Source organism: Microcaecilia unicolor, chromosome 8 (genome assembly GCF_901765095.1).
Source record: "Microcaecilia unicolor chromosome 8, aMicUni1.1, whole genome shotgun sequence".
NCBI classification, from domain to species: Eukaryota; Metazoa; Chordata; class Amphibia; order Gymnophiona; family Siphonopidae; genus Microcaecilia; species Microcaecilia unicolor.
Window position 1 is genome coordinate 237,553,248 of NC_044038.1, and position 24,491 is coordinate 237,577,738.

The following is a 24,491-nucleotide window of genomic DNA, read 5'->3' on the forward strand; positions in this document are numbered from 1 at the left end:
AGACAGAAGTCCTGCCATACACTGTCCTGATCTTTTCAGACTAAAAACCTTGCTCGTAATCAAAAGGCGGAAGATCAAAAAAAGACAACTAAAAAAAAAAAAAACTACTGAAACCCATTCGAACATGTTGAGCTTTGGACAATGAGGTAGCAATAGCTCCATGCAGGTGAGAGGCTCAGCCATCTTAATGTTCGTTTTTTTGAGGTTTCTTCTTTTCAATAAAAGGGGCAGTTCTGTAACTGGGCTCCCCTTCTGCATGTCGTTTATGGAATACTGTCGCGTATCCGCAGGGAGGCCTTAGGACTATTCTGCGAGAGTGTATGTAAGTGGCATACTGTAAATGTGAGAGGACGTGCATATGGGCGGGGCTCCCACTCACACACGGAACTTACACGCATTTCAGCTGCATTTACGTCACGTCTATAGCTGAAGGCACATAAATTGTTAGGTGCAGCAAGGCTGCAGTACGCTGGCGTTCTATAATGGAAAGAGGTTCTCAACTCAGCCACTCAGATGTTCCCAATAATCTGCAAAGCCTGGTCCGCCGCGCGACATGTGCCTGTATTGTAAAGCTGTGTGCCGGGAAATTAACTTTGCAAATAATTTAAAAGGTGCTTAAGCCAAAAGAATGCCTTAATTCGCCTATGTTTCCTTTCAGACATAGGGGAGATGGTGCATGCAAATCTATTCATGCATATTCACTGTCACTATCCTGACAACTCAACTGACTTGGTTAAGACACCCCCCCCTCCCCCCAAAAAAAAAAAAAAAAATAACGATAAGAAGACAACAAAAATAAAGTGAAAAGTGGAAGAGTGAAAGAAAGGGGATACGTTAAACTAGGTCTGAAGGTGAAGGGACTGGAGAAGAGATGGAAACAGCATGATGAGAAGATGAGAAAATGAAAAACAGGAAAACAAGGTTTTTAGAAAAAAGAAACTGATAGAAGAGAATGGAGAAGTCTCTTTTCTGGTAAATCTAAATCGTTTGGTTGGTGGTTGGAGGGGGGTGGGGTAGTCAGCGTTCTCATAGTGCTGCTGCTTCTTCCCACTCTTACATCCCACATCCCTGAGAGTGAAGCGACTAAGGAAACAGATTTATCCTGTGTGTCTCACAGGGGCGTAGGTACTATGGGGCCATGGGGGCCTGGGCCCCCGTAGATTTGGCCCTGGACCCCCCTGCCACGACCCTCTCGACCCCCCCCCCTTCCCGCCACCATCGCATACCTTTTCTGGCGGGGACCCCTCGGTCGTGCGGCATTGCTTGCTGAATGATCTGATCAAGATTCTGTGTGTGTGTCTGACGTCCTGCACGTTGTACAACGTGCAGGACGTCAGACGCATGCACAAAAACTTAATTAGATCATTCAGCAAGCAACGCCGCGCAGCCAAGAGAACTTCGGCGGCGGGGGTTGGGGTCCCCCGCCAGCAAAGGTACACAGCGTGGGGGGGGGGGGTGAAAATTGGTGGCGGCGGTGGCTAAAATGTGCCACCTCACCTCGGGCTCTGGACCCCTTCTCGTCGAAGTCTGGCTACGCCCCTGGTCTCCCCCCCCCCTCATCAGCACAAGGAGAGAAACAGAGCCAGAGCAGGACTGAAAAAAACAGAAACAGATGTTAAAGGGTGAAAGATGAGGTAAAAAAAAAAAAAAAGGAGGGGGGACGGAATGAGGGACAGAAATGAGGTCACTGGTGTTCCCTCATCCAACATTATTAAAGGAAACTGGTACCCGAGATACATAAAGGAGTCCTATTCTGAATGATTTAATTGGCCAGAAATAAGCTCCTGGCAATTAAAATTGCTTGTCTGGAGCTAACTTACCATTTTCAACCGGACAGTTGCCATTGAAAATGCCTGCTTAGCACCTAAGCTAAAACTGGCTACTTTGTGGGTGTCCCAGGAGCAGAATCAGCACTTAAATAGGATCAGATAGAGCACAGTCCTAGCTTTATGCGGTTCATCTTAGCCACTTAAGTACTGAACATCGACCTTATCCAGCCGTATATGCCTGGATACTTAATGCTGCTGCAGTGGCATACCAAGGGGGGGGGGGGGCGGTCTGCCCCGGGTGCACGCCGCGCGCCTGTCTGCTCCACTCGTTCCGTGCTCCCTCTGCCCCGGAACAGGTTACTTCCTGTTCCAGGGCAGAGGGAGCATGGAACGAGCGAAGCTGACAGGTGCGCGGCACCCCCCAGCAGGTAAAAATACACCCGGGGGGGGGGGGGGCGCATCGGCAATCCGCCCCGGGTGCCAGCCACCCTAGGAACGCCACTGTGCTGCTGCTCAGACATGGCCCAGCAAGAATAAGCAGGAATAAAGCTAGTAAGCGGTAAGCAAGACGCCAACTGCTGTCAGCTGAATACTGGGCTCTAAAATTCTAGCCCTGACCCTGCTTCTGCTGGGACACTGATGTTATGGGCAGCAAGACTAATTCCCACATTAAGGTGCATAATAAACACACATTCGTGCATATCCATACGCCATTTTATATTTCAAAATACATATAGGCTTCTGCAAACGCTGCTGCTGCGTGTCTTTCTTGAAACGGATTCTTTTTGCCTTCTTCGGGGGCCAGTGTCCACCAGCAAAGCTGCCAAGGAAAAAAGTTACTGCATGTCACATCTCCAGGGTCTGCACTGCTCCTTGGCGCTGCCATCAGGGACTGTCTTATACATCCCCTTTACTGGCATAACTACTGAACTTGTGAAACTGAAGGACAGCCTTTTAAATCCAAGTTTGTGGTATTTGTATTGTTTGCATTGGTTAATGGTTTGGACATGTTTAGTCCTCTATACACTGAAAAATACAAAATCAATCAAGCCATTCCTTTGGAAAACAAAGGTAAACTCCATTCATGCTATTTTGCTTCTGCACATAAGAGGCTGAATAAAAAAAAAATGTTAATAATTTTAAAAATAAAAAGTGAGGGAGGGGAGTTAATGTCATTTTTCAACGGTGGAAATAACACCACCATTGCGTCAAACAATGGATAATTCTATGCAGTCTTCAAGAGGCTCGTTACATTTTCCTTTGGGATGTGTCCACCTTTCTCTTTCAGCTTGAAAGTATTTTGGGGCTTCTGACCCAGTGGTTGACTGGTAGATATTGTCACCATCCTTCAGTGATATGTTTAATACTATAAAAGCATGACATTTTTGGCAGCTCCCTTGGTTCTGGGCTGCTTCAATCAGAACTTTGTTCTGCCTTCTGTCCCGACGAACAGTTTCTGGACTGTGCCGTCTTCTTTTATAGCACTGGTGGTGAAGGAGGGTTTTGCTTTATTATCCATTCGCCATTCGGGTTAATGTTGTATAAGTCCAAGAGATACGTATCTGGGTCCAGGCATCGCTCATCTGTTAAGGGAAAAAGAGTAACAAAAAAGGTTTTCAGTTTTACGGCAAGAGGGGGCGTATAAGAAGGTGGCCCGATGGACTGATGACAATGAGAGAGATCAGAGTTTGATTCCTACACTCAGGTCCCAGCTCCTGGTGCTATTGAGAGACAGAAAGTCAGCTATAACTCAGGAGACACCTGCCGACTTGCACTAGATCCAAAGGGAAACATCTTCCAAGCCCCACAGTCACAAGATTATCGTTTCAGTAGTGGCGGTCGTAAAACAGTAGAGAGCAGAAACCCGGGAAGGGGAAGCAAAAAAGGTACTTGGCAAACAAATTATTTATCTAGTTTTATAAGCATTCAGTGGTGTGCTGGAGCTGGCTTGCTCCGGCTCGCAAGAGCCGCTTGTTAAATTTTGACAGCTCTTGCGAGCCGGTTGTTCTTGAGGGCGAGCTGGCTCCATTACGGGAGATAAGCATGGCAGGAGGGCGCCATCACAGGTCATGCTTACCTCTCCTCCCGCTCCCAAACATGTCCAACGATGTCCTTTGCCCCCACCCTCCCCTCCCGCTCCCATCTGTCAGTTTCTATTACCTCTCTCAAAGCGCCGTGTTATTTAAAGCCCTGCTGCCCGTCTCCAGCCTTCCCTGCTTGCGTCTGATGAGTTCGTGCCCTTAGTCCCGCCTTCTGGCGTCATTCTGACGTCATTTCCTTTTTCCGCGAAGGCGGGACTGAGGGAACGAACGAACTCATCAGACGCAAGCATGGGAAGGCTGGAGACGGGCAGCAGGGCTTTAAATAACGCGGCGCTTCGATGGAGGTAATACAAAAAGATGGATGGGAGTGACGGAGAATCACTGGACATGGATGGGAGCGGGAGGGCAGAGGAGGGAGGGCAGGGAAGAGAATTGCTGGGCATGGATGGATAGAGAGGGGCAGGGGAGAGAGTAGAGTTTCAGGACATGGATGGAGGGGAGGGCAAGAGAAATTCTGGACATGGATGGAGGGGAGGGAAAGGAGAGAGAAGAAATGCTGGACATGGAGGAAAGATAGAGGAAGGAGAATAGACGAGGGAAAAGGAAGTGAGGAGAGAAACTGCACATGGATGGAGAAAATAGGCAGAAGCTGGATCCACTGTACAGTCAAGTCTGCGGAGGACCAGAAATGAAGAAGAAAGGAGGAAAGAAAAGAAATGAATGGAAAGGAAGCCCTCAAAACGGAGTCAAGGGAACAGATAGAGAGCAGCAGAATCAGATACTGGACCAGCATGATCAGAGAAACAAAGTCACCAGACAACAAAGGTAGAAAAAATAATTTTATTTTCATTATAGTGTTTGGAATACGTCCACTTTGAGAATCAGGTGCTGAACGTTAAAAGTTTATATTTATTTACTTATTTATGGCATTTTATCCCATATTAAACATGAATTAGATTGGAACCTGGGATCATTTAATTTTTTTTTCCTGGAGAGAGTAATGCATTGCCCCCCCACCGGCTATAGCCAGCTCTGCAATTTGGGGGGGGGGGGGGGCCCAGTGGTGGACCGGGGAGAGAGCCTGTTAAAAATTTACCAGCACACCACTGTAAGCATTCACTGTTATGCTATTAACAAAATTGTAAGTTTTATGTTAAACTGTGCCTGCTGTACACTGCCTTGGGAGAATCTCTTCATAAAGGCAGTTAATAAATCCCCCCAAAATAAATAAATCCTACATTCACTTCTTGTTTCACATTTCTGTGCTGGTTTTCTAAATCTAAACAATCCTCAGATCATTGATTAATGCAGTTACTTAACTCACAATATAAAAGCAGTTATCCACTGAGCCACATTACTTTGGGATGCATCAGAGCCTGTGTCCTTGGAGGTTTTCAGAAGCTGATCAGATAAACATGTCTCAAACAGTTTAAATACAGAGGATTCTGCCTTGAGCCAGGGGAATAGATTACATGACCTTCCAACGTTCTAGGTTATTGGAAAACTGCACACAATGAAGCAGGTAAAAAGCTACGGCACTATATTGTTAAAAAAAATATATATATATATATCAGTTATAGGCGTTTTAAATTTCTGTAACATCAATTTGGTGTTAACTTACTTATATTCCCACCTACTTCGTACAACACCAGATTGGAAGAGTCAACGGATCCATTACTGTAAAAGCACAAAAAAGAGAACGTCATGAGTTCACAGAGTTTCCAGCGTGGAGAATTAAATTTGGTGGTTTCTATGGTTTGTTTATTTTTTGCTGGTAGGGGACATAGGGGAACTACGTCTTGCCCCATCCTTGGCCACCTTTAAATCTAGACTGAAAGCCCACCTCTTTAACATTGCTTTTGACTCGTAACCACTCGCCTCCACCTACCCCTCCTCTCCTCCTTCCTGTACACATTAATTGATTTGATTACTTTATTTATTTTTTGTCTATTAGATTGTAAGCTCTTTGAGCAGGGACTGTCTTTCTTCTATGTTTGTGCAGCGCTGCGTACGCCTTGTAGCGCTATAGAAATGCTAAATAGTAGTAGTAGTCTCTTGTAATCAGAGGTGATATTGTGATGTCATAATGCCTCAGGCCACCAATAAGAGCCAACCTCATCAGTGATGTCACAATGGCTTGATTGTCCTATACTTGGCTCACTTTTATTACATAGCTCTTTGAGCAGGGACCGTCTTTCTTCTATTACTACTATTACTACTATTTAGCATTTCTATAGCGCTACAAGGCATACGCAGCGCTGTACAAACATAGAAGAAAGACAGTCCCTGCTCAAAGAGCTTACAATCTAATAGACAAAAAAATAAATAAAGTAAGCAAATCAAATCAATTAATGTGAACGGGAAGGAAGAGAGGAGGGTAGGTGGAGGCGAGTGGTTACAAGTGGTTACGAGTCAAAAGCAATGTTAAAGAGGTGGGTTTTGTCTAGATTTAAAGGTGGCCAAGGATGGGGCAAGACGTAGGGGCTCAGGAAGTTTATTCCAGGCGTAGGGTGCAGCAAGACAGAAGGCGCGAAGTCTGGAGTTGGCAGTAGTGGAGAAGGGAACAGATAAGAAGGATTTATCCATGGAGCGGAGTGCACGGGAAGGGGTGTAGGGAAGGACGAGTGTGGAGAGATACTGGGGAGCAGCAGAGTGAGTACATTTATAGGTTAGTAGAAGAAGTTTGAACAGGATGCGAAAACGGATAGGGAGCCAGTGAAGGGTCTTGAGGAGAGGGGTAGTATGAGTAAAGCGACCCTGGCGGAAGATGAGACGGGCAGCAGAGTTTTGAACTGACTGGAGAGGGGAGAGGTGACTAAGTGGGAGGCCAGCAAGAAGCAGATTGCAGTAGTCTAAACGAGAGGTGACAAGGGTGTGGATGAGGGTTTTGGTAGAGTGCTCGGAAAGAAAGGGGCGGATTTTACGGATGTTGTAAAGAAAGAAACGACAGGTCTTGGCGGTCCTCTGGATATGAGCAGAGAAGGAGAGAGAAGAGTCAAAGATGACCCCAAGGTTTCGAGCTGAGGAGACAGGGAGAATGAGAGAGCCATCAACAGAAATAGAAAACGGGGGGGAGCGGGGAGGTGGGTTTGGGGGGGAAAATGAGAAGCTCGGTTTTGGTCATATTTAATTTCAGGTGGCGTTGAGACATCCAGGCAGCAATGTCAGACAAGCACGCTGAAACTTTGGTTTGGATGCAAGGTGAGATATCAGGGGTAGAAAGGTAGATTTGGGAGTCATCAGCATAGAGGTGGTAGGAAAAGCCATGGGATGAGATTAATGAACCAAGGGAAGAAGTGTAGATAGAAAAGAGGAGGGGACCAAGAACAGAACCCTGGGGTACGCCGACAGGCAGAGGGATAGAAGTAGAAGAGGATCCACCAGAGTGAACACTAAAGGTGCGGAGGGAGAGGTAGGAAGAGAACCAGGAAAGGACAGAGCCCTGGAATCCAAGTGAGGACAGGGTATCGAGAAGTATGCTGTGATCGACAGTGTCAAAAGCAGCAGAAAGATCAAGAAGAATGAGGATGGAATATTGACCTCTGGATTTAGCCAGTAATAGGTCATTGGAGACTTTAGTAAGCGCAGTTTCAGTTGAGTGGAGAGGGCGAAAACCAGATTGTAATGGGTCAAGAATAGCATGTGAGGAGAGAAAATCAAGGCAGCGGCGGTGAACAGCACGCTCAAGTAATTTGGAGAGAAAAGGAAGGAGGGAGATGGGTCGGTAATTAGAGGGACAAGTAGGGTCAAGTGAAGGCTTCTTAAGGAGAGGTGTGACCAAAGCATGTTTAAAGGCAGCAGGGACAGTCGCAGTGGAAAGTGAGAGGTTGAGAATATGACAGATAAAAGGAATAAGAGCAGGAGAGATGGCATTAAGAAGGTGGGTGGGAATGGGATCAGAGGAACAGGTGGTACATTTTGAGGAAGAAAGGAGAAGTGTAGTTTCCTCAATAGTAACTTCAGGAAAGGAGGAAAGGGAATGAGGGGAAGGAGAGAGAGGGGAACGGACTAGTGGAGGGAGAGTTAGTGAGGTAGAGAAAGCAAGGTTTATCTTTTGAACCTTGTTGTGAAAGAATTCAGCAAGGGTCTGAGGAGATAGTGAAGGGGGAGTTGGGGGAGGGGGCACCTTGAGGAGAGAGTTCAATGTGGTGAAGAGAAGTCGAGGATTAGAGCCAAGAGAGTTGGTCAGTTGGATATAATAATCCTGTTTGGCACGTAAAAGAGCAGATTGGAAGGAGGTCAGCATGAACTTAAAGTGTAAGAAATCAGCAAGGGCCCGAGATTTCCGCCAGAGGCGTTCGGCGGAGCGGGTACAGGAACGTAGGTAGCGGATATTAGAAGTCAGCCAAGGTTGGGGTTTTGTACGCCTTACAGGGCGGGTCATCAAAGGTGCAAGAGTGTCTAAGGCAGAGGATAGAGTATTGTTGTAAGAAGAAACAGCCTCGTTGACAGACGTGGATGGTGCCACAGTAGAGAGGAGGTTTGAAACATGGGAGGATAGAGATGAAGGGTCAATGTCGTGAAGATTCCTAGATAAATTAGATAGGATAGGACGGGACTGGGAGGGAGGAGATTTAAGTGTGAAAGTTATAAGATGGTGATCAGAGAGGGGAAGATCGGAGGCAAGGAAACTAGAGGGTGAACAGTTGGAGGAGAAGATGAGATCTAGACAGTGACCATTTTGATGAGTGGGGGAGGTGGAGCATAGTTGGAGATTAAAGGACGACGTTAAAGCGAGTAACTTGGAAATGTTTGTGCAGCACTGCGTACGCCTTGTAGCGCTATAGAAATGCTAAATAGTAGTAGTAGTAGGTTTTTTTTTTTTTACTTTATTTATAAATTTTAAGATTCATACAGTCATGTAACGCTGTTAACAAATGTTCATAAGGGAACTAGTTTGACATTTACGACTAAGCCATTCATAGGCATAGAGGCGTATTTTCAAAGCACTTAAGACTTACAAAGTTGCACAGTAACTTACGGAATTTTGTAAGTCCGTGCTTTGAAAATTAACCCCATAATGTTTCATCCGTGATTAATTCTGCATGGTCACTTCAGTGCAAAAGTGAGTGATCGATCCTGCTTAAAGAAATACTTTCTGTGGCTAAAAAGTAAAAGTATGCTAAGATTACAATCCGAGTGCCTGCTTCCACTTGCAACGTCAGACGGTAGGTTGACTACTTAACATTAAAAGGAAAGCCATCTCCTCTGTGGAACCCTAACCATAACCCTACGCGGATCACGGCGAAATATTCCATAATGCTTAGCTTCGGCAGCTAGAATGTATCTTCAGCTCTGTGCACAAGAACTGGTGGGCAGACTGCATTGGCCAAGTGACCTTTACAGGGCCACCGAGGGGGGAAGGGGGCCCAGCGCCGGGGTCCCTTTCTCTCTTTCTCCTGCTCCTTACGGGACCCGGGTGATCGTGTCCAGACAGGAGCAGAAGAGAGAAAACTCTGGCGCCGGGTCCCCCCTTGAAGGCTGGGGAGGCACCGGAGGAGCAGACACTGCAGGTCTTCCTTCAACGCTGCTCTTCACTCTAACCCGTCTCCAGCCTTCCCTTCGAGTTCGTTCCCTCAGAGTCCCGCCTTCTGACATCATTCCCTCTTTCCGCGAGGGCGGGACTCTGAGGGAACGAACTCGAAGGGAAGGCTAGAGACGGGGCAGGGCTTTCAATAACGCGGCCGCTTCGACGGAGGTAATCAGGGGAGCGAGGAGAATCGCTCTCACACACACACGCTCGCACATTCACTCTCTCTCTCACACACAGTCACTTTCACATGCACTCTCTCAAACATACACACTCCGAGGAAAACCTTGCTAGCGCCCGTTTCATTTGTGTCAGAAACGGGCCTTTTTTACTAGTATATATATATAACAACACTTTTTGTAGCCTATGCTGTGAAGTTTTGATTGACTTTTTGAATTTTGGTAACTTTTAGTCCTGGTTTGGATACTTGTTCTATTTATATACCAGAGACTGAAGGATTTTTTTGTATTAGTATCTGAAGGTGCAAATACTGGCGCACAACTAATGGCAGTTGGGCGCATTTATGATCCTATTCTATAACATCGTACCTAAGTTCTGGAAACATCCATACCCCCTCTTTTGAGCTGCACGCTATGAAACTTAGTCACTCTGTTACAGAGCTGGGCACGGAGTGGAGGAGTGGCCTAGTGGTTAGGGTGGTGGACTTTGGTCCTGGGGAACTGAGTTCGATTCCCACTTCAGGCACAGGCAGCTCCTTGTGACTCTGGACAAGTCACTTAACCCTCCATTGCCCTATGTAAGCTGCATTGAGCCTGCCATGAGTGGGAAAGCGCAGGGTACAAATGTAACAAACATAAAATAGATACTATTGGAGATTCTACATGGAATGTTGCTACTATTGGAGATTCTACATGGAATGTTGCTATTCCACTAGCAACATTCCATGTAGAAGGCTGCGCAGGCTTCTGTTTCTGTGAGTCTGACGTCCTGCACGTACGTGCAGGACGTCAGACTCACAGAAGCAGAAGCCTGCGCGGCCACATTGGTGATCTGCAAGGGCCGACTTCTAGTGGAATACAAACATTCCATGTAGAATCTCAAATAGTAGCAACAGTGGAGGAGTGGCCTAGTGGTTAGGGTGGTGGACTCTGGTCCTGGGGAACTGAGTTCGATTTCCACTTCAGGCACAGGCAGCTCCTTGTGACTCTGGGCAAGTCACTTAACCCTCCATTGCCCCGTGTAAGCTGCATTGAGCCTGCCATGAGTGGGAAAGCGCAGGGTACAAATGTAACAAAAATAAAATAGATACTATTGGAGATTCTACATGGAATGTTGCTACTATTGGAGATTCTACATGGAATGTTGCTACTACTGGAGATTCTACATGGAATGTTGCTACTATTGGAGATTCTACATGGAATGTTGCTATTCCACTAGCAACATTCCATATAGAAGGCTGCGCAGGCTTCTGTTTCTGTGAGTCTGACGTCCTGCACAGAACTCACAGAAGCAGAAGCCTGCGCGGCCACATTGGTGATCTGCAAGGGCCGACTTCTACATGGAATGTTGCTAGTGGAATCTCAAGTAGTAGCAACAGTGGAGGAGTGGCCTAGTGGTTAGGGTGGTGGACTTTGGTCCTGGGGAACTGAGGAACTGAGTTCGATTCCCACTTCAGGCACAGGCAGCTCCTTGTGACTCTGGGCAAGTCACTTAACCCTCCATTGCCCCGTGTAAGCTGCATTGAGCCTGCCATGAGTGGGAAAGCACAGGGTACAAATGTAACAAAAATAAAATAGATACTATTGGACATTCTACATGGAATGTTGCTACTATTGGAGAATCTACATGGAATGTTGCTATTCCACTAGCAACATTCCATGTAGAAGGCTGTGCAGGCTTCTGTTTCTGTGAGTCTGACGTCCTACACGTAAGTGCAGGACGTCAGACTCACAGAAGCAGAAGCAGAAGCCTGCGCGGCCACATTGGTGATCTGCAAGGGCCGACTTCGCTAGTGGAATAGCAACATTTCATGTAGAATCTCAAATAGTAGCAACAGTGGAGGAGTGGCCTAGTGGTTAGGGTGGTGGACTTTGGTCCTGAGGAACTGAGTTCGATTCCCACTTCAGGCACAGGCAGCTCCTTGTGACTCTGGGCAATTCACTTAACCCTCCATTGCCCCATGTAAGCCGCATTGAGCCTGCCATGAGTGGGAAAGCACGGGGTACAAATGTAACAACAACAACAATCCTAATATTTGCCAATTAAGTACCCGGGAACTCCGCTTATTAATTGTTAAAGTCTAATTAAGTAATTAGTTTGCATGAAAGACGTGTCCAAAGCACAGCCTAAGTTTTCAGTCCATTCTGATTTACAAGGGTTAGGTTTTTAAAGTCAGCGAGACAAGTTACCATTTCAGAAGGTTAACTGTGCTGACCAGGTTCCAGTTGTTCTGACAGACGTTCTTGTGAAACTGCTTCAGTACGTCAACAGCTTTGGTCCCGTTATCCAAGTGAACCTCAAGCGGGTCTTTAAGGAAGAGAGAAGCTTGGATCTTCACCATCTTTGAAGGCTAAATCAGAAACAGATGATAAATGGGGATTGCTTCACACATACAGGTTCCACAAAGTTACTTATGACTCAGTATTGAAGCAGAACAGGAGACATATTAAATTGCCAGAGAACGTGGTAAAGGCGGTTAGCTTAGCGGAGTTTAAAAAAGGTTTGGATGGCTTCCTAAAGGAAAAGTCCATAGACCGTTATTAAATGGACTTGGGGAAAATCCACTATTTCTGGGATAAGCAGTATAAAATGTTTTGTACTCTTTGGGGATCTTGCCAGGTATTTGTGATCTGGATTGGCCACTGTTGGAAACAGGATGCTGGGTTCGATGGACCTTTGGTCTTTCCCAGTATGGCAATACTTATGTACTTACGTCAACTGTCATCAATTTGGATTTGCACATGTATCATCTGCCCTAGGTGCTATTCTAGAACAACTGCGCCTAACTTTTATAGCATGCAACTCCAAACGGGGTGAAGAGCATGGGCGGATCTGGGGGGCGTTCACAGAAGTTGAGTGAGACGTGATAGAATTACTTCAAAATGTGGACCCAACTGCTGTAAAATCAGGCACCAGCATTTAAGTGAGGTTTCAGCAAGAGTATATGCTGCCGCTCAAAGTTAGGCGCAAAATCCATGCTAAGCTAATATTCGGCAAATGGAGCTCGACAACAAGCGACCTTTCCTGAATACTATCTCAACGCAAATCTTTATGGTGCCTAACTCTGGGATTCTTTTACTAAGCAGCAGTAAGCTCAACGCGGGCTTACCGCTCGCTATAACAGGAAATACCACCGGACTACCACAGCAGGCCCGGTGGTACTTTCCAACCCTAGTGCACCGTAATTTCCGGCGCTACAAAAAAATGTATTTATTTTTGTAGCGCTGGGAGTGTACCCAGCGGTAATCGGGCAGTGCTGAGCGCTGCCCGGTTACCGCCGGGCTAACGTGGGAGCCCTTACCGCCACCTCAACGGGTGTAAAACACGCACCGATACCAGCCCCCTTTTGCCGCAGCTTGGTAAAAGGGGCCTTTTGGTTGCCATTTACTGAATACGGCCCTTGGTGTCTAACATTAGCCCTCTAATTCTGTAAGAGTCACCAAAAATTGCGCACCCAATTTAATTCGATAATGAGTTAATTAGTGCCAATAATTGGCTTTGTAACAAGCAATTATTGTCACCAATTTAAAATCAATGTGTACGCGCATATATTTAGGTGCATGATCCGTGCCTAAATCTTACGCCTTTCCTTCCCCCAAAAAAGGGGCCGCAGAAATGGGAGGGTCACGGGCGTAGATTGGAGTCATGCGCAGTTATAGAGTATGGGGGTTCTGTGTGTAAATTCACGGATGCACCTAAAATTTACGCACGACTCTTGCACTTAAAACGCTACTCTATAAACCACACCTAACTTTAAGCGTGGCTTATAAAATAGTGCTTAAGTGGTGGGTTTTTGCGCTGATTTTTTTAAAAGTGCAATTTATAAAATTCACCCCTAGGTGCCCAAGTTTTAGAACGAGGGGTTTAATCTTTAAAAAGTTCTTGCACAATGTCGTGCCAGCTAAATATGGTGGTTCAGCAGCAATTAAGCAGCAATGGATTTAATTGGACTCTCCTTTCCGCCTCCCAGCCCCCCACCTTACAAATTTTGCAAACACACCTCAGCCTGGTTCTTCTCTGCCTTCTCCTTGTCCGTGTGCATTTTTCGCAGCAGGTTTCTGATTCGTCTGTCATAGAACTGATACCTTCTGCCGTTGTTCTCATTCAGCTTCCTCACTTGAGCAACCAGAAAAGAAGAAACCTGTTTTTAGGAACACAGAACAAGGAGTAGTAAGTGAGGACAACGGCAGAAATAGCAAAGCAATTAAGAACATTCAGCTTTATAGTCTTGTAAATAAAAAAATAAAAAAAATAGGATATTTATCAACATGCTTCAAATTATCCTAATTCTAACTATTTATTTGTTGCTTTTGTACCCCACATTTTCCCACCTATTTGCAGGCTCAATGTGGCTTACATAGTACCGTCAAAGGCGTTTGCCCAGTCGGTGGATAACAAATACAAAGTTGTATAGTGATCGTATGAGGTATAAGTGGAGGGTCGGAATGCATGAAGATTGAGTGATGTCCTGTTCGATTATAGTCATGCTGTGTTGGTAGGTGAAGAAGGTTACGTGGGGTCATTGGGGTAGGCCTTTTTGAAAAGGTTGTTTTTTAGTGATATACTGAAGTTCAAGTGGTCGTGGATTGTGTTCACAGCTTTTGAGGAGCCCATTCCATAGTTGTGCGCTTATGTAGGAGAAGCCGGCTGCGCAAGTTGTTTTGTATTTCAGTCCTTTGCAATTTGGGTAGTGTAGGTTTAGGTAGGATCTTGACGATCCGACTTTGTTTCTTATTGGTAAGTCTATAAGGTTTGTCATGTATCCTGGGACTACGCCGTACATGATTTTGTGGACTAAGGTGCAGATTTTGAAGATGATCAGTTCTTTGATTGGGAGCCAATGCAACTTTTCTCGAAGGGGTTTGCCATTTTCGAAGCACTTTCGAAGCGTGTTTTGCTGAATATCAGCCTGGCTGCTGTATTTTGGGCGGTCTGGAGCTTTTTTTATGAGTTGTTCTTTGCAGCCCACGTAGATTCCGTTGCATAATCTGCATGGCAACTATTTTTGTTTTTTAAACTCCGCTAAGCTAACCGCCTTTACCACATTCTCTGGCAACGAATTCCAGAGTTTAATTATACGTTGAGTGAAGAAAAGTTTCTCTGATTCGTTTTAAATTTACTATATTGTAGCTTCATCGCATGCCCCCTAGTCCTAATATTTTTGGAAAGCGTAAACACCTACGTTAAGGTGCTCCAATATAAATAGTTTGGTGCACTTGGATTAACACGGTAAAGAGGTTACATGATGACATCATGGGAATTCTATACGGCATGTTTTACATATGGAAAATGGCTCTTCTAAAACTTGTGTGGGTGTGTACATGCTTTTGTAAAAGCCTGTGTGTCAATAAGAGCACAAGTACTTTTATGCCCTCTGCAGGAAGGCATTTCAAGGTACGTGGTTTGAGGAGAGCAAGGGCGGAGTTGCAACAAAGACATGTGTCCGCACATCAAGTACAAGCTCAGGTAACAGCATGTGTATGCTATCGGGGACTAATGCAGGAAACTACTTCCCCAAAAAAGCATACAGGTGCTTATGCTGCCTCTATAATAGGCATGCCAAGCAGTTAAGGGAACAGTAGAAGAATCGTAGTAATGCCGATGCAGAACCCAGTTCGAAATGCGATCGTGTTGGTGTTATGTTGCTTCTTTCCAACTCTACTTTGAAACATTTTACATTTTTTTTTAAAATACGGATTGTTAAATTTTTGATGAAAAATAGAAAAAAGTTTCAAAATCTTTTTCAAGGTGGACCAATGATTACAATTGACTTTACGTGGAAGACTAAGCAGTTGAATCTCCAATAGGTTTGTTTGTCTGACGGTCCACTATTGAATGTATATCCCTTTTTGAGAGCCTTAATTCTATCTGAATAGCGAGAGGTTTGAAGCAGGGGCGTATCTGGACTTCAGCGGTAGGGGGGGCCAGAGCCGAGGTGAGGGGGCACATTTTACCCCCCCCCCCCCAGCGACGCCCCCCCCCCGCTATTGCCGACACCCCCTGCCGCCGCCAGCACCACCTCCAACAAGTTTGACCCCCTCCCCCCTCGACCCGCCCGCCATCCGTCGCCGTCTGTATCTTTGCTAGCGGAGGACCCAACCCCCCGACAGTCGGTCTTCTTCCTGCGTTTGGTTTCTTCTGACGTCCTGCTGCACGTACAACGTGCAGGACGTCAGACTCACAGAAACAGAACGAAGCCCTGCAGATCACAAGGCTTCGTTCTGTTTCTGCGAGTCTGACGTCCTGCACGTTGTACGTGCAGCAGGACGTCAGACTCAGAAGAAACCAAACGCAGGAAGAAGACTTCGGCTGGCGGGAGTTGGGGTCCCCCGCCAGCAAAGGTACAGATGGTGGCAGCGGGTTGGTGGGGGGGGGGGGGTTGAGAGGGGCGACGGTAGGGGGGTCCAGGGCCAAATTTACGGGGGCCCAGGCCCCCGTGGTCCCATAGCAGTTACGCCCCTGGTTTGAAGCGTGTGGCCTTTATAATATAGGCACTGAATAGGTGCAATTTTTTGTGGGTTCCCCATTATAAAAACGACCCTTCTATATACAGTAAGGAATGACCAATGAAAACTCGTCATATCTTCTATAACTCTACAATACATCAACCAGCAAATATTTTACTAGTTTCCTCCAATTTTTCGATTAAAATGAAATAAAACTGTATAAAATCATTCTAAGGGATGGGAAAGGATATATGATTTTGTAGGTCCTTATTAAACAAACTTCATCACTAGCCCAAGCCTCTTCCCATCAGTCAGCCAATAACTCTCTGTAACGTACAGTCCAAAGCAGGTCCTGATAGTGGATCATCATGCGCACAACGTCGGCAGCACCCTCCGCTAGCTGCTTCTCTTGTCCTTCGGGGATCTTCGCTGGCACCGCTTTGTGCATGAAGAGATTAGGGGCAATGACGGTAGAAATATTCCACAGGTTCATCTTGTTGTTCTTCTCTTGGACAGCCACTTTTCGGAGAAATTCCAGCAGTGCCTACAACAGGATAAACAAGGCTTGATTAACTCAACTACTGTAGAAGTCGAGGAATAAAATACATTAAAATATTAAAATTTAGCACTCTGTAGTAGCAGTTCAATATGGGACAAGTCTGAACATAGAGCCATCCATTTTAAAACAAATATAAAAGAGAAGGGATAGACTTGAGACACAGACAAAACCACTTTGCTTCATGATCCTTTTTGCCTAAAATGGCCCAAGACGAAAAGTCATGTCTTGAACACAGTTACATGGTTGGAGGAGACAATCCAAGCATTATTAGGCTCAAAGAACTACATTGACTACAACTGGTACAGAATACAGGGCTTCGATTAATCAATATCATCAAATTCGAACATATTACACCCTCTCTGAAATCAGCTCACTGGTTACCTCTCACCCACTGAATATAAGCTCCTTCTTCTAGTATTTACAACACTGTCCGCAGGTGAAGCAGCTTATCTTTTTCGTCATTTAATACACTACTGTCCATCCCGAGACCTTATATCTCTTAATCAAAACAGACTGATTAGTATTACTAGAGACTCCATATTCTCTTTGCAGGGCCCCCAACTTTGGAATCTATTGCCCCAGCACCTACGACTGCAGGCATCCCTTGCCCAATTCAGAATCCATCTCAAGACATTTCTTTTCATTGACGTCTTCCGCTGATCACCAGTTCGCTTTTGAGACCCATCGAGTGATCCCTGGAAGACATTAGCACCTACCCTCTTGTCTCTGCCCACCCAATCTGTCCTATTTTTATTGTAGTTCTGCCCTCCTTGCCCACTGTTGGTCTTATGCGTGTTGCCAACTCCTTTTACTTTACTTCATCTTAGAATGAAAGCTGCCTAGATGGAATACCCCTGTAAGGAGGGGTAGAAAGTTTTAATAAAACTTGAAAACATGACCAGATGATAACAGGAGAACACCAGAGGGCTCCTGGCCTAGATTGTGCCTGATCTCATCTGCACTCAGCAGCCAACCCAAGTTGGACCTGGTTAGTATTTGGCCAGATGACTTCCTGGGAATACCAAGTGCTGGACGCTAGATGATAATTGTACATCTCTCCCTTTGCTTTGAGCCCTCTAGTACTCAGAAATTGCCAGAACAAGGCACAAGATCATGGTGTTCCTTACAGAGTTTGGTGTTAGTCTCAGATTACCAGAAAACAGGAGGCTGGAGTAGTACAAAAATGAAAGACACAAACAATCTGAAAACTTAGGTCAAGTAACGAATCAGGATCAGTGTAGAATCTGCAGACAATCGTAGTCAGGAACTGGGCACTGTTTATATGGGACATGCAGGTCATGAACCATAAAATAACTTTACAACAGTAACTGAGAATTATGAGCAAAGGTAGGACTCTATAAACAGGTTAAGAGTCACTGAGAAGTTAAATAATAAGAATTACACAGAATGTGAATCTCATGTCAGCTTGCCCTTCTGTTGGAGAGACAGGCAGATATGGAGTCATAACAGAGATATGTGTAGCAGGAGAATACTGTACGTGAATATAGTAATGTAAGGGGAAATTTGCTGCTGACCGTGAAAGCAGAGACACTTTGGTTGCTGGGAAGATGGTTTTTGCAAAGTAGGATAACCTTACTGACCTTACTTATGATAAGCAAATATGTTATGAATAACTTTGCTTCTGTAAGATAGAATTTACTAGCATATGTTAGAAAATGCTGACTTTGTACTTCCAATACTAGTCTATGGGAGAAAAGGGTATAAAAGGAGAATCATGGACAGAGACAATCAGAGAGCTAATGTCAGAGGTCACGTTTGTGTCTCGGTTGCTGTCTCATATGAGAATTAATTAATTATATTACGTATTCTAATTGTAGTCCTGATTGGTAAGTGTAATAAACAATTACTGATTATTCTCATATTACTAAAGCCTTCTGTGTCTTTCTGTCTCTCCACCTGGTGGCGTTAGGACCATAATTCCCTGGAGTCCTGGACATTCCAGGTTACAGGTAACTAGTACTTTTATATCTGGGAGAGAGCAGAAAGATAAACAGCACTAATCAGGGCTGGTGGAATAGGTTCGGTACCGTCAGACAAGCAATGGCAGAGAGAATTCACAAATGAACCTTATCAAAAGGCAAGGCAGAATAGGAGTTTAATTAGCTTCAGGGAACAGCATCAGTATATGACTTGTGATGGCTTAAAAAGGCTGAAGGAAGCCTTGGCACACTTTTTTAATATAAGGAGGGTGCGGGGGGAGGGGGGGTAAGTAACAGCAGAAGTGGGAATCTCACCTAACAATGAATTATAAAGAGTAAAGGTGTCAGAGAATGCCTTTATTTGGCAGGCCTGATGTACTGCTAAGTGTCAGGTGTCATTGTGTCAAAACATGGTAACCACCAGGGCCGGCGTGCTTTTTTTTTTGTTACATTTGTACCCCGCGCTTTCCCACTCATGGCAGGCTCAATGCGGCTTACATGGGGCAATGGAGGGTTAAGTAACTTGCCCAGAGTCACAAGGAGCTGCCTGTGCTGGGAATGGAACTCAGTCCACCACCCTAACCACTAGGCCACTCCTCCACTGTTGCTACTATTTGAGATTCTACATGGAATGTTGCTATTCCACTAGCAACATTCCATGTAGAAGTCGGCCCTTGCAGATCACCAATGTGGCCGCGCAGGCTTCTGCTTCTGTGAGTCTGACGTCCTGCACGTATGTGCAGGACGTCAGACTCACAGAAACAGAAGGCTGCGCAGCCTTCTACATGGAATGTTGGTAGTGGAATAGCACCATTCCAAGTAGAAGCTCCAATAGTAGCAACATTCCATTTAGAATCTCCAATAGTAGCAACATTCCACGTAGAATCTCCAATAGTATCTATTTTATTTTTGTTACATTTGTACCCTGCGCTTTCCCACTCATGGCAGGCTCAATGCGGCTTACATGGGGCAATGGAGGGTTAAGTGACTTGCCCAGAGTCACAGGGAGCTGCCTGTGCCTGCAGTGGGAATCGAACTCAGTTCTTCAGGAGCAAAGTCCACCACCCTAACCACTAGGCCACTCCTCCACTTCAGTAAGGTCTTTATTTCCATGGTTGAGTGCGTAATACGTGTTTGTTTGTTTGTTTGTTTTGGGGGGAGGGGCTAGTAGTATAAAAGCCAAGTTGCTTTTTTCTTCCTTTAAAAGTATTGTTCCTCCCAATATTTCCTTATTTTCCTTCAATGAAGAAGAAAGATGAGGGATGTAATTTGAAGACATATTGGGGTTGATTCTATGATTCCCTTTTCTATCTTACACTTCCTTTAAAGAAGCACATTTGATTTTCCTTTGATGAAATTTTAAAAATCCTCAACAAACAAATTAAAATCAAAATAAATTGATAACCTCACAACGTGCACCAAGGCCTGTTGCCCTTTTGACCACGGATTCTCAAACCCCGTCCTCGGGACACAACTAGCCAGTCGGATTTTCAGTCAATATGCACGAGACAGATTTTGCGTAGAATGGCGGTGGTGCGTGCAAATTTACATCACGCATAGTCATCATTGTGGATATCTTGGCTGCTTCGGCGTGTCCTGAGGACAGGGTTGAGAACCCCTGCTTTAGGCAATAAAAAGAAAGGTATTTCCTTAGGATCCAGCAGTTTCCGTTTAGTCAGAAAGGCAGACTGGTGTCCAGACAACTACTACTACTTAACATTTCAGAGCGCTACTAGGGTTACGCAGCGCTGTACAGTTTCACAAAGAAGGACGGTCTCTGCTCAAAGGAGCTTACAATCTAAAGGACGAAATGTCAAGTTGGGGCAGTCTAGATTTCCTGAAGAGAGGTATAGTGGTTAGGTGCCGAAGGCAACATTGAAGAGGTGGGCTTTGAGCAAGGATTTGAAGATGGGCAGGGAGGGGGCCTGGCGTATGGGCTCAGGGAGTTTATTCCACGCATGGGGTGAGGCGAGGCAGAAAGGCCGGAGACTGGAGTTGGCGGTGGTGGAGAAGGGTACTGAGAGGAGGGATTTGTCCTGTGAGTGGAGGTTATGGGTAGGAACATAAGGGGAGATGAGGGTAGAGAGGTAAGGAGGGGCTGCAGATCGAGTGCTTTTGTAGGTTAGTAGGAGAAGCTTGAACTGTATGCGGTACCTGATCGGAAGCCAGTGAACTGACTTGAGGAGAGGGGTGATATGAGTATATCGGTCCAGGCGGAAGATAAGACGTGCAGCAGAATTCTGAACGGACTGAAGGGGGGATAGATGGCAAAGTGGGAAGCCAGTGAGGAGTAGGTTGCAGTAGTCAAGGCGCGAGGTAATGAGAGAGTGGATGAGAGTTCGGGTGGTGTGGTCAGAGAGGAAAGGGCGAATTTAGCTAATGTTATAGAGGAAGAAGCGACAGGTCTTGGCTATCTGCTGGAGCAATTCTATAACCAGGCACCTGAAGTCAATCACACGCAAGCAGTTCAACAGTGGTATCACGGGGGCCCTTTGGGCAACTGACTTTTGAAGCTCTAATGTGCCCTCTAATTTCCGCATGCCTTGTCACTTACCTTGAGGGCATTTCGGTTTGCCTCGGGAAGAATTAAAACAAGCAAATTCAGGGCCTGCAGTCTTTGCTTCAGGTCTGGTATATCTAGAAGAAAAGAACAGAATAATATTTTTTGGATAATTTACCATAGATGAGATTCCTAATAGAACGCAATTCACCACTACCTGTTTCCAGGAGGTAATGTCACTAGAACGCAGTGGTGCACATGCACCACAACCTTGAAACAATTTTTTTTTTTTTAAACGTGCGCCTGCACCTTCAAAATGAACAGGTCACATCCTGACAAATACACACACTCTTAGAACTACCAACACTTTAAAAAAAAAGGTTTTGTATCTACCCGTATGAAAATAAGCAGCTGTGTGGTTTGGTTGTGTTTATTTGTGTGTTTTGGGCAGGGGCGTAGCTACGTGGGGCCACGGGGGCATGGGCCCCCACAGATTACGCCCTGGCCCCCTCTACATTTGACACACACACACCCCATCGCCCCCGCATCAGGTACCTTGTTTGCTGGCAGGGGTCCCCAATCCCCGCCAGCCGAAGAGCCTTCGCATTCGTTGTGTGATCATTTGTTTCTGATGCCTTACGTCCTGCACTGTGCATGTAGCCCACTGCAGGACGTAAGGTGTCAGAAACAGATGATCACACAACGAAATCGCCAGAGTCAACCGGCGCTGAAGAGGACTCTTCGGCTGGCGGGGATTGGGGACCCCCGCCAGCAAACAAGGAACCTGATGCAGCGGCGGGGCAAGGGGGGGCTAAACAGTGCCCCCCACCTCGGGATCTGGCCCCCCCCTCCCGCCGAGGTCTGGCTACGCTCCTGGTTTTGGGGTCCATTTTGTGCTCAATTTTCTTTATAGAATACTAGTGTAAGAGGTCAAATGTGAACCTATAATTTACACATAGGCTCGAGGGCTTACACCAGACATAGAACTGGTGTAAATGTTTGGGTCTAGAATATGAAAATACGTGTATCCTACCCATGTTCTGTCAATTCAATTGCCCACCTGCAAAGTAAATGCCACGGAGTACTGGCCCGTAGCTCATTAAAATGTGCCTCAGGGCCCTGTTTACTAAGGTGCGTTGGTGTTTTTAGCGAGCCTACACTTAGCGCGTGTGCTAACCACGTAGGCGCCTATAGGGATATTGTAGGCATGTACATGGTTAACACGCATTAAAAACATTAACGCGCCTATAACGCTGCTCAGTAAACAGGGCTGTTTCACATACTTGCATATATGACTAGAATACTGACCTTTATGCATGTAATTACTGCCTAAATCTAGGCAATTCCTTATAACACCCAAGTGTATTATCGTGATCAACTTATTATTTGCCCCGTTTTCTGTATTATTTACAAAATGCTTAAAAAAAAATTACTAGAGTAGGGGTTGTGTACGGAATAGCTTTGTGGTTAGAGCAACAGGCTGACGGGGTTAAATCCCATAGATTCTCCTTGAGACCTTACGCAACTCACTTCATCCTCCATGAAGTAGCCTAATGGGAAGTGGGTTTGAACCCCACTGCAGCTCCTTGTGACTCTGGACAAGTCACTTAACCCTCCAAGCACCAGGTACAAAATAAGTACCTGAATATATGTAAACCACTTTGAATGTAGCTGCAAAAACCTCAGAAAGGCAGTGTATCAAGTCCCATTTCCCTTTCCCTTATGACATCACAATATCAGAAGTGAGCCAAGTATCGGGCAATGAAGCCATTGTGACATCACTGATGAGGTTGGCTCTTATTGGTGGAATGAGTGGAGGAGTAGCCTAGTGGTTAGTGCAGCGGACTTTGATCCTGGGGAACTGAGTTCAATTCCCACTGCAGCTCCTTATGACTCTGGGCAAGTCACTTAACCCTCCATTGCCCCAGGTACAAAATAAGCACCTGCACATATGTAAAACGACTTTGACTGTTGCATACTACTAGTAATATTTGAGAACAGACATACGTTGCACAGATGCGAAAGCAGAGATGTACTCTGTTGTCAACAGTGGGGTGGGAAGCTCACGAATAAATCTCTTCAGTAAACCAGATATATCATTCTGATGCACCTCTTCCCAACTGAACAGGCCTGCGTAGAAGTCATTTTCCAGCTTCTGCTGTAAACTCTGTAAAAAAAAAAAAAAAAATTACAAGAATTTAGAGAGCAATTTGGTTATTGATTACGGGTATTATTATATAAAAATAGTGCCCACATTTAGATGCCAAGAGCATGCACAAATGATCAGAATACCAGCATATACATGCATGCATAAAGCATGATAGTTTACCTGTAATTGGGGTTCTCCATTGACCGTAGACTAATGCAGACATATAAAGTGAATCACCCGATGACTACCAGCTAAGATCACTGCTCCCCAAGCCTCAAACTTATCACCGAGCTTGCTCCATTCTTCCCACGTTGCTCTCCCATCATCAGTCTGTCATCATCTGGTGAAAGGGATAGTACCTGGCTTTAGTCTGAGGTCTATGGAGAATCTCCAATACAGGTAAGCAATCACGCTTTCTTTGTAGACCATCAGAAAAATGCAGCCACGCTCAATGTGACGTCAAAGCCTTATGGGAGGCAACCCATGAAAAGAAAAAGTATGGGCGAATGGAGGATGAAAGGATCAAGGAAAAACATTTTGAAGGACAAACGTTGACAAAAATAGTTTCTGATCTGGAAAATGTGCCTCAAAAGTAATGCTTAGTAAAAGCAGGAATAGTTCAGAAGTCTACGTTCAATAGGAAAAGTAAATCCGATATTTGCTCTCGATGTGGCCTTAGCTTGTAAAGAATGAGCAGCAGTTTGTTCAGGTGCAGGCAAGGATGCTTGTTGGTAACTAAAGGAAATACAATCAGACTCAAGAAAATGGAAGCGGTGCAAAGAAAAGCTACGAGAATGGTATGAGATGTGTGTTACAAGACGTATGAGGAGAGACTTGTGGACCTGAACATGTACACCCTGGAGGAAAGGAGAAACAGGGGTGATACGATATAGACGTTCAAATATTTGAAAGGTATTATTCCGCAAACGAACCTTTTCCGGAGATGGGAGGGCGGTAGAAAGAGAGGTCATGAAATGAGATTGAAGGGGGGCAGACTCAAGAAAAATGTCAGGAAGTATTTTTTCACGGAGAGAGTGGTGGATGCTTGGAATGCCCTCCCGCGGGAGGTGGTGGAGAGGAAAATGGTAACGGAATTCAAGCATGCGTGGGATAAATATAAAGGAATCCTGTTCCAAGGGAATGGATCCTCAGAAGCTTAGCTGAGATTAGGTGGCAGAGCCGGTTTTGGGAGGCGAGGATATTGCTGGGCGGACTTATACGGACTGTCCCAGAGCCTGTGGTTGGGAGGCAGGGATAGTGCTGGGCAGACTTATACGGTCTGTGCCCTGAAAATGACAGATACAAATCAAGGTAAGGTATGCACAAAAAGTAGCACATATGAGTTTATCTTGTTGGGCAGACTGGATGGACCGTGC

General features: G+C 45.5%; 1 protein-coding gene across 3 annotated transcripts in view; it reads right to left on the reverse strand.

Annotated features, from left to right (window-relative positions):
- Positions 1 to 2,393: 2,393 nt before the first annotated feature.
- The window catches only part of ARHGAP40 (Rho GTPase activating protein 40), an 89,483-nt gene continuing 67,385 nt past the window's right edge, over positions 2,394 to 24,491 (reverse strand). For 2 of the 3 annotated variants that reach the window (XM_030211911.1, XM_030211910.1), the window contains exons 9-15: positions 22,974 to 23,133; positions 21,021 to 21,103; positions 16,305 to 16,511; positions 13,522 to 13,662; positions 11,711 to 11,871; positions 5,433 to 5,488; positions 2,394 to 3,352 (exon numbers count right to left, since the gene is read on the reverse strand). In XM_030211911.1, the coding sequence (XP_030067771.1) occupies positions 3,246 to 3,352; positions 5,433 to 5,488; positions 11,711 to 11,871; positions 13,522 to 13,662; positions 16,305 to 16,511; positions 21,021 to 21,103; positions 22,974 to 23,133 (915 nt within the window). In that variant the 3' untranslated portion in view covers positions 2,394 to 3,245. The remainder of the gene's footprint in view (positions 3,353 to 5,432; positions 5,489 to 11,710; positions 11,872 to 13,521; positions 13,663 to 16,304; positions 16,512 to 21,020; positions 21,104 to 22,973; positions 23,134 to 24,491) is intronic. The other variant, XM_030211913.1, reaches the window with a different exon arrangement.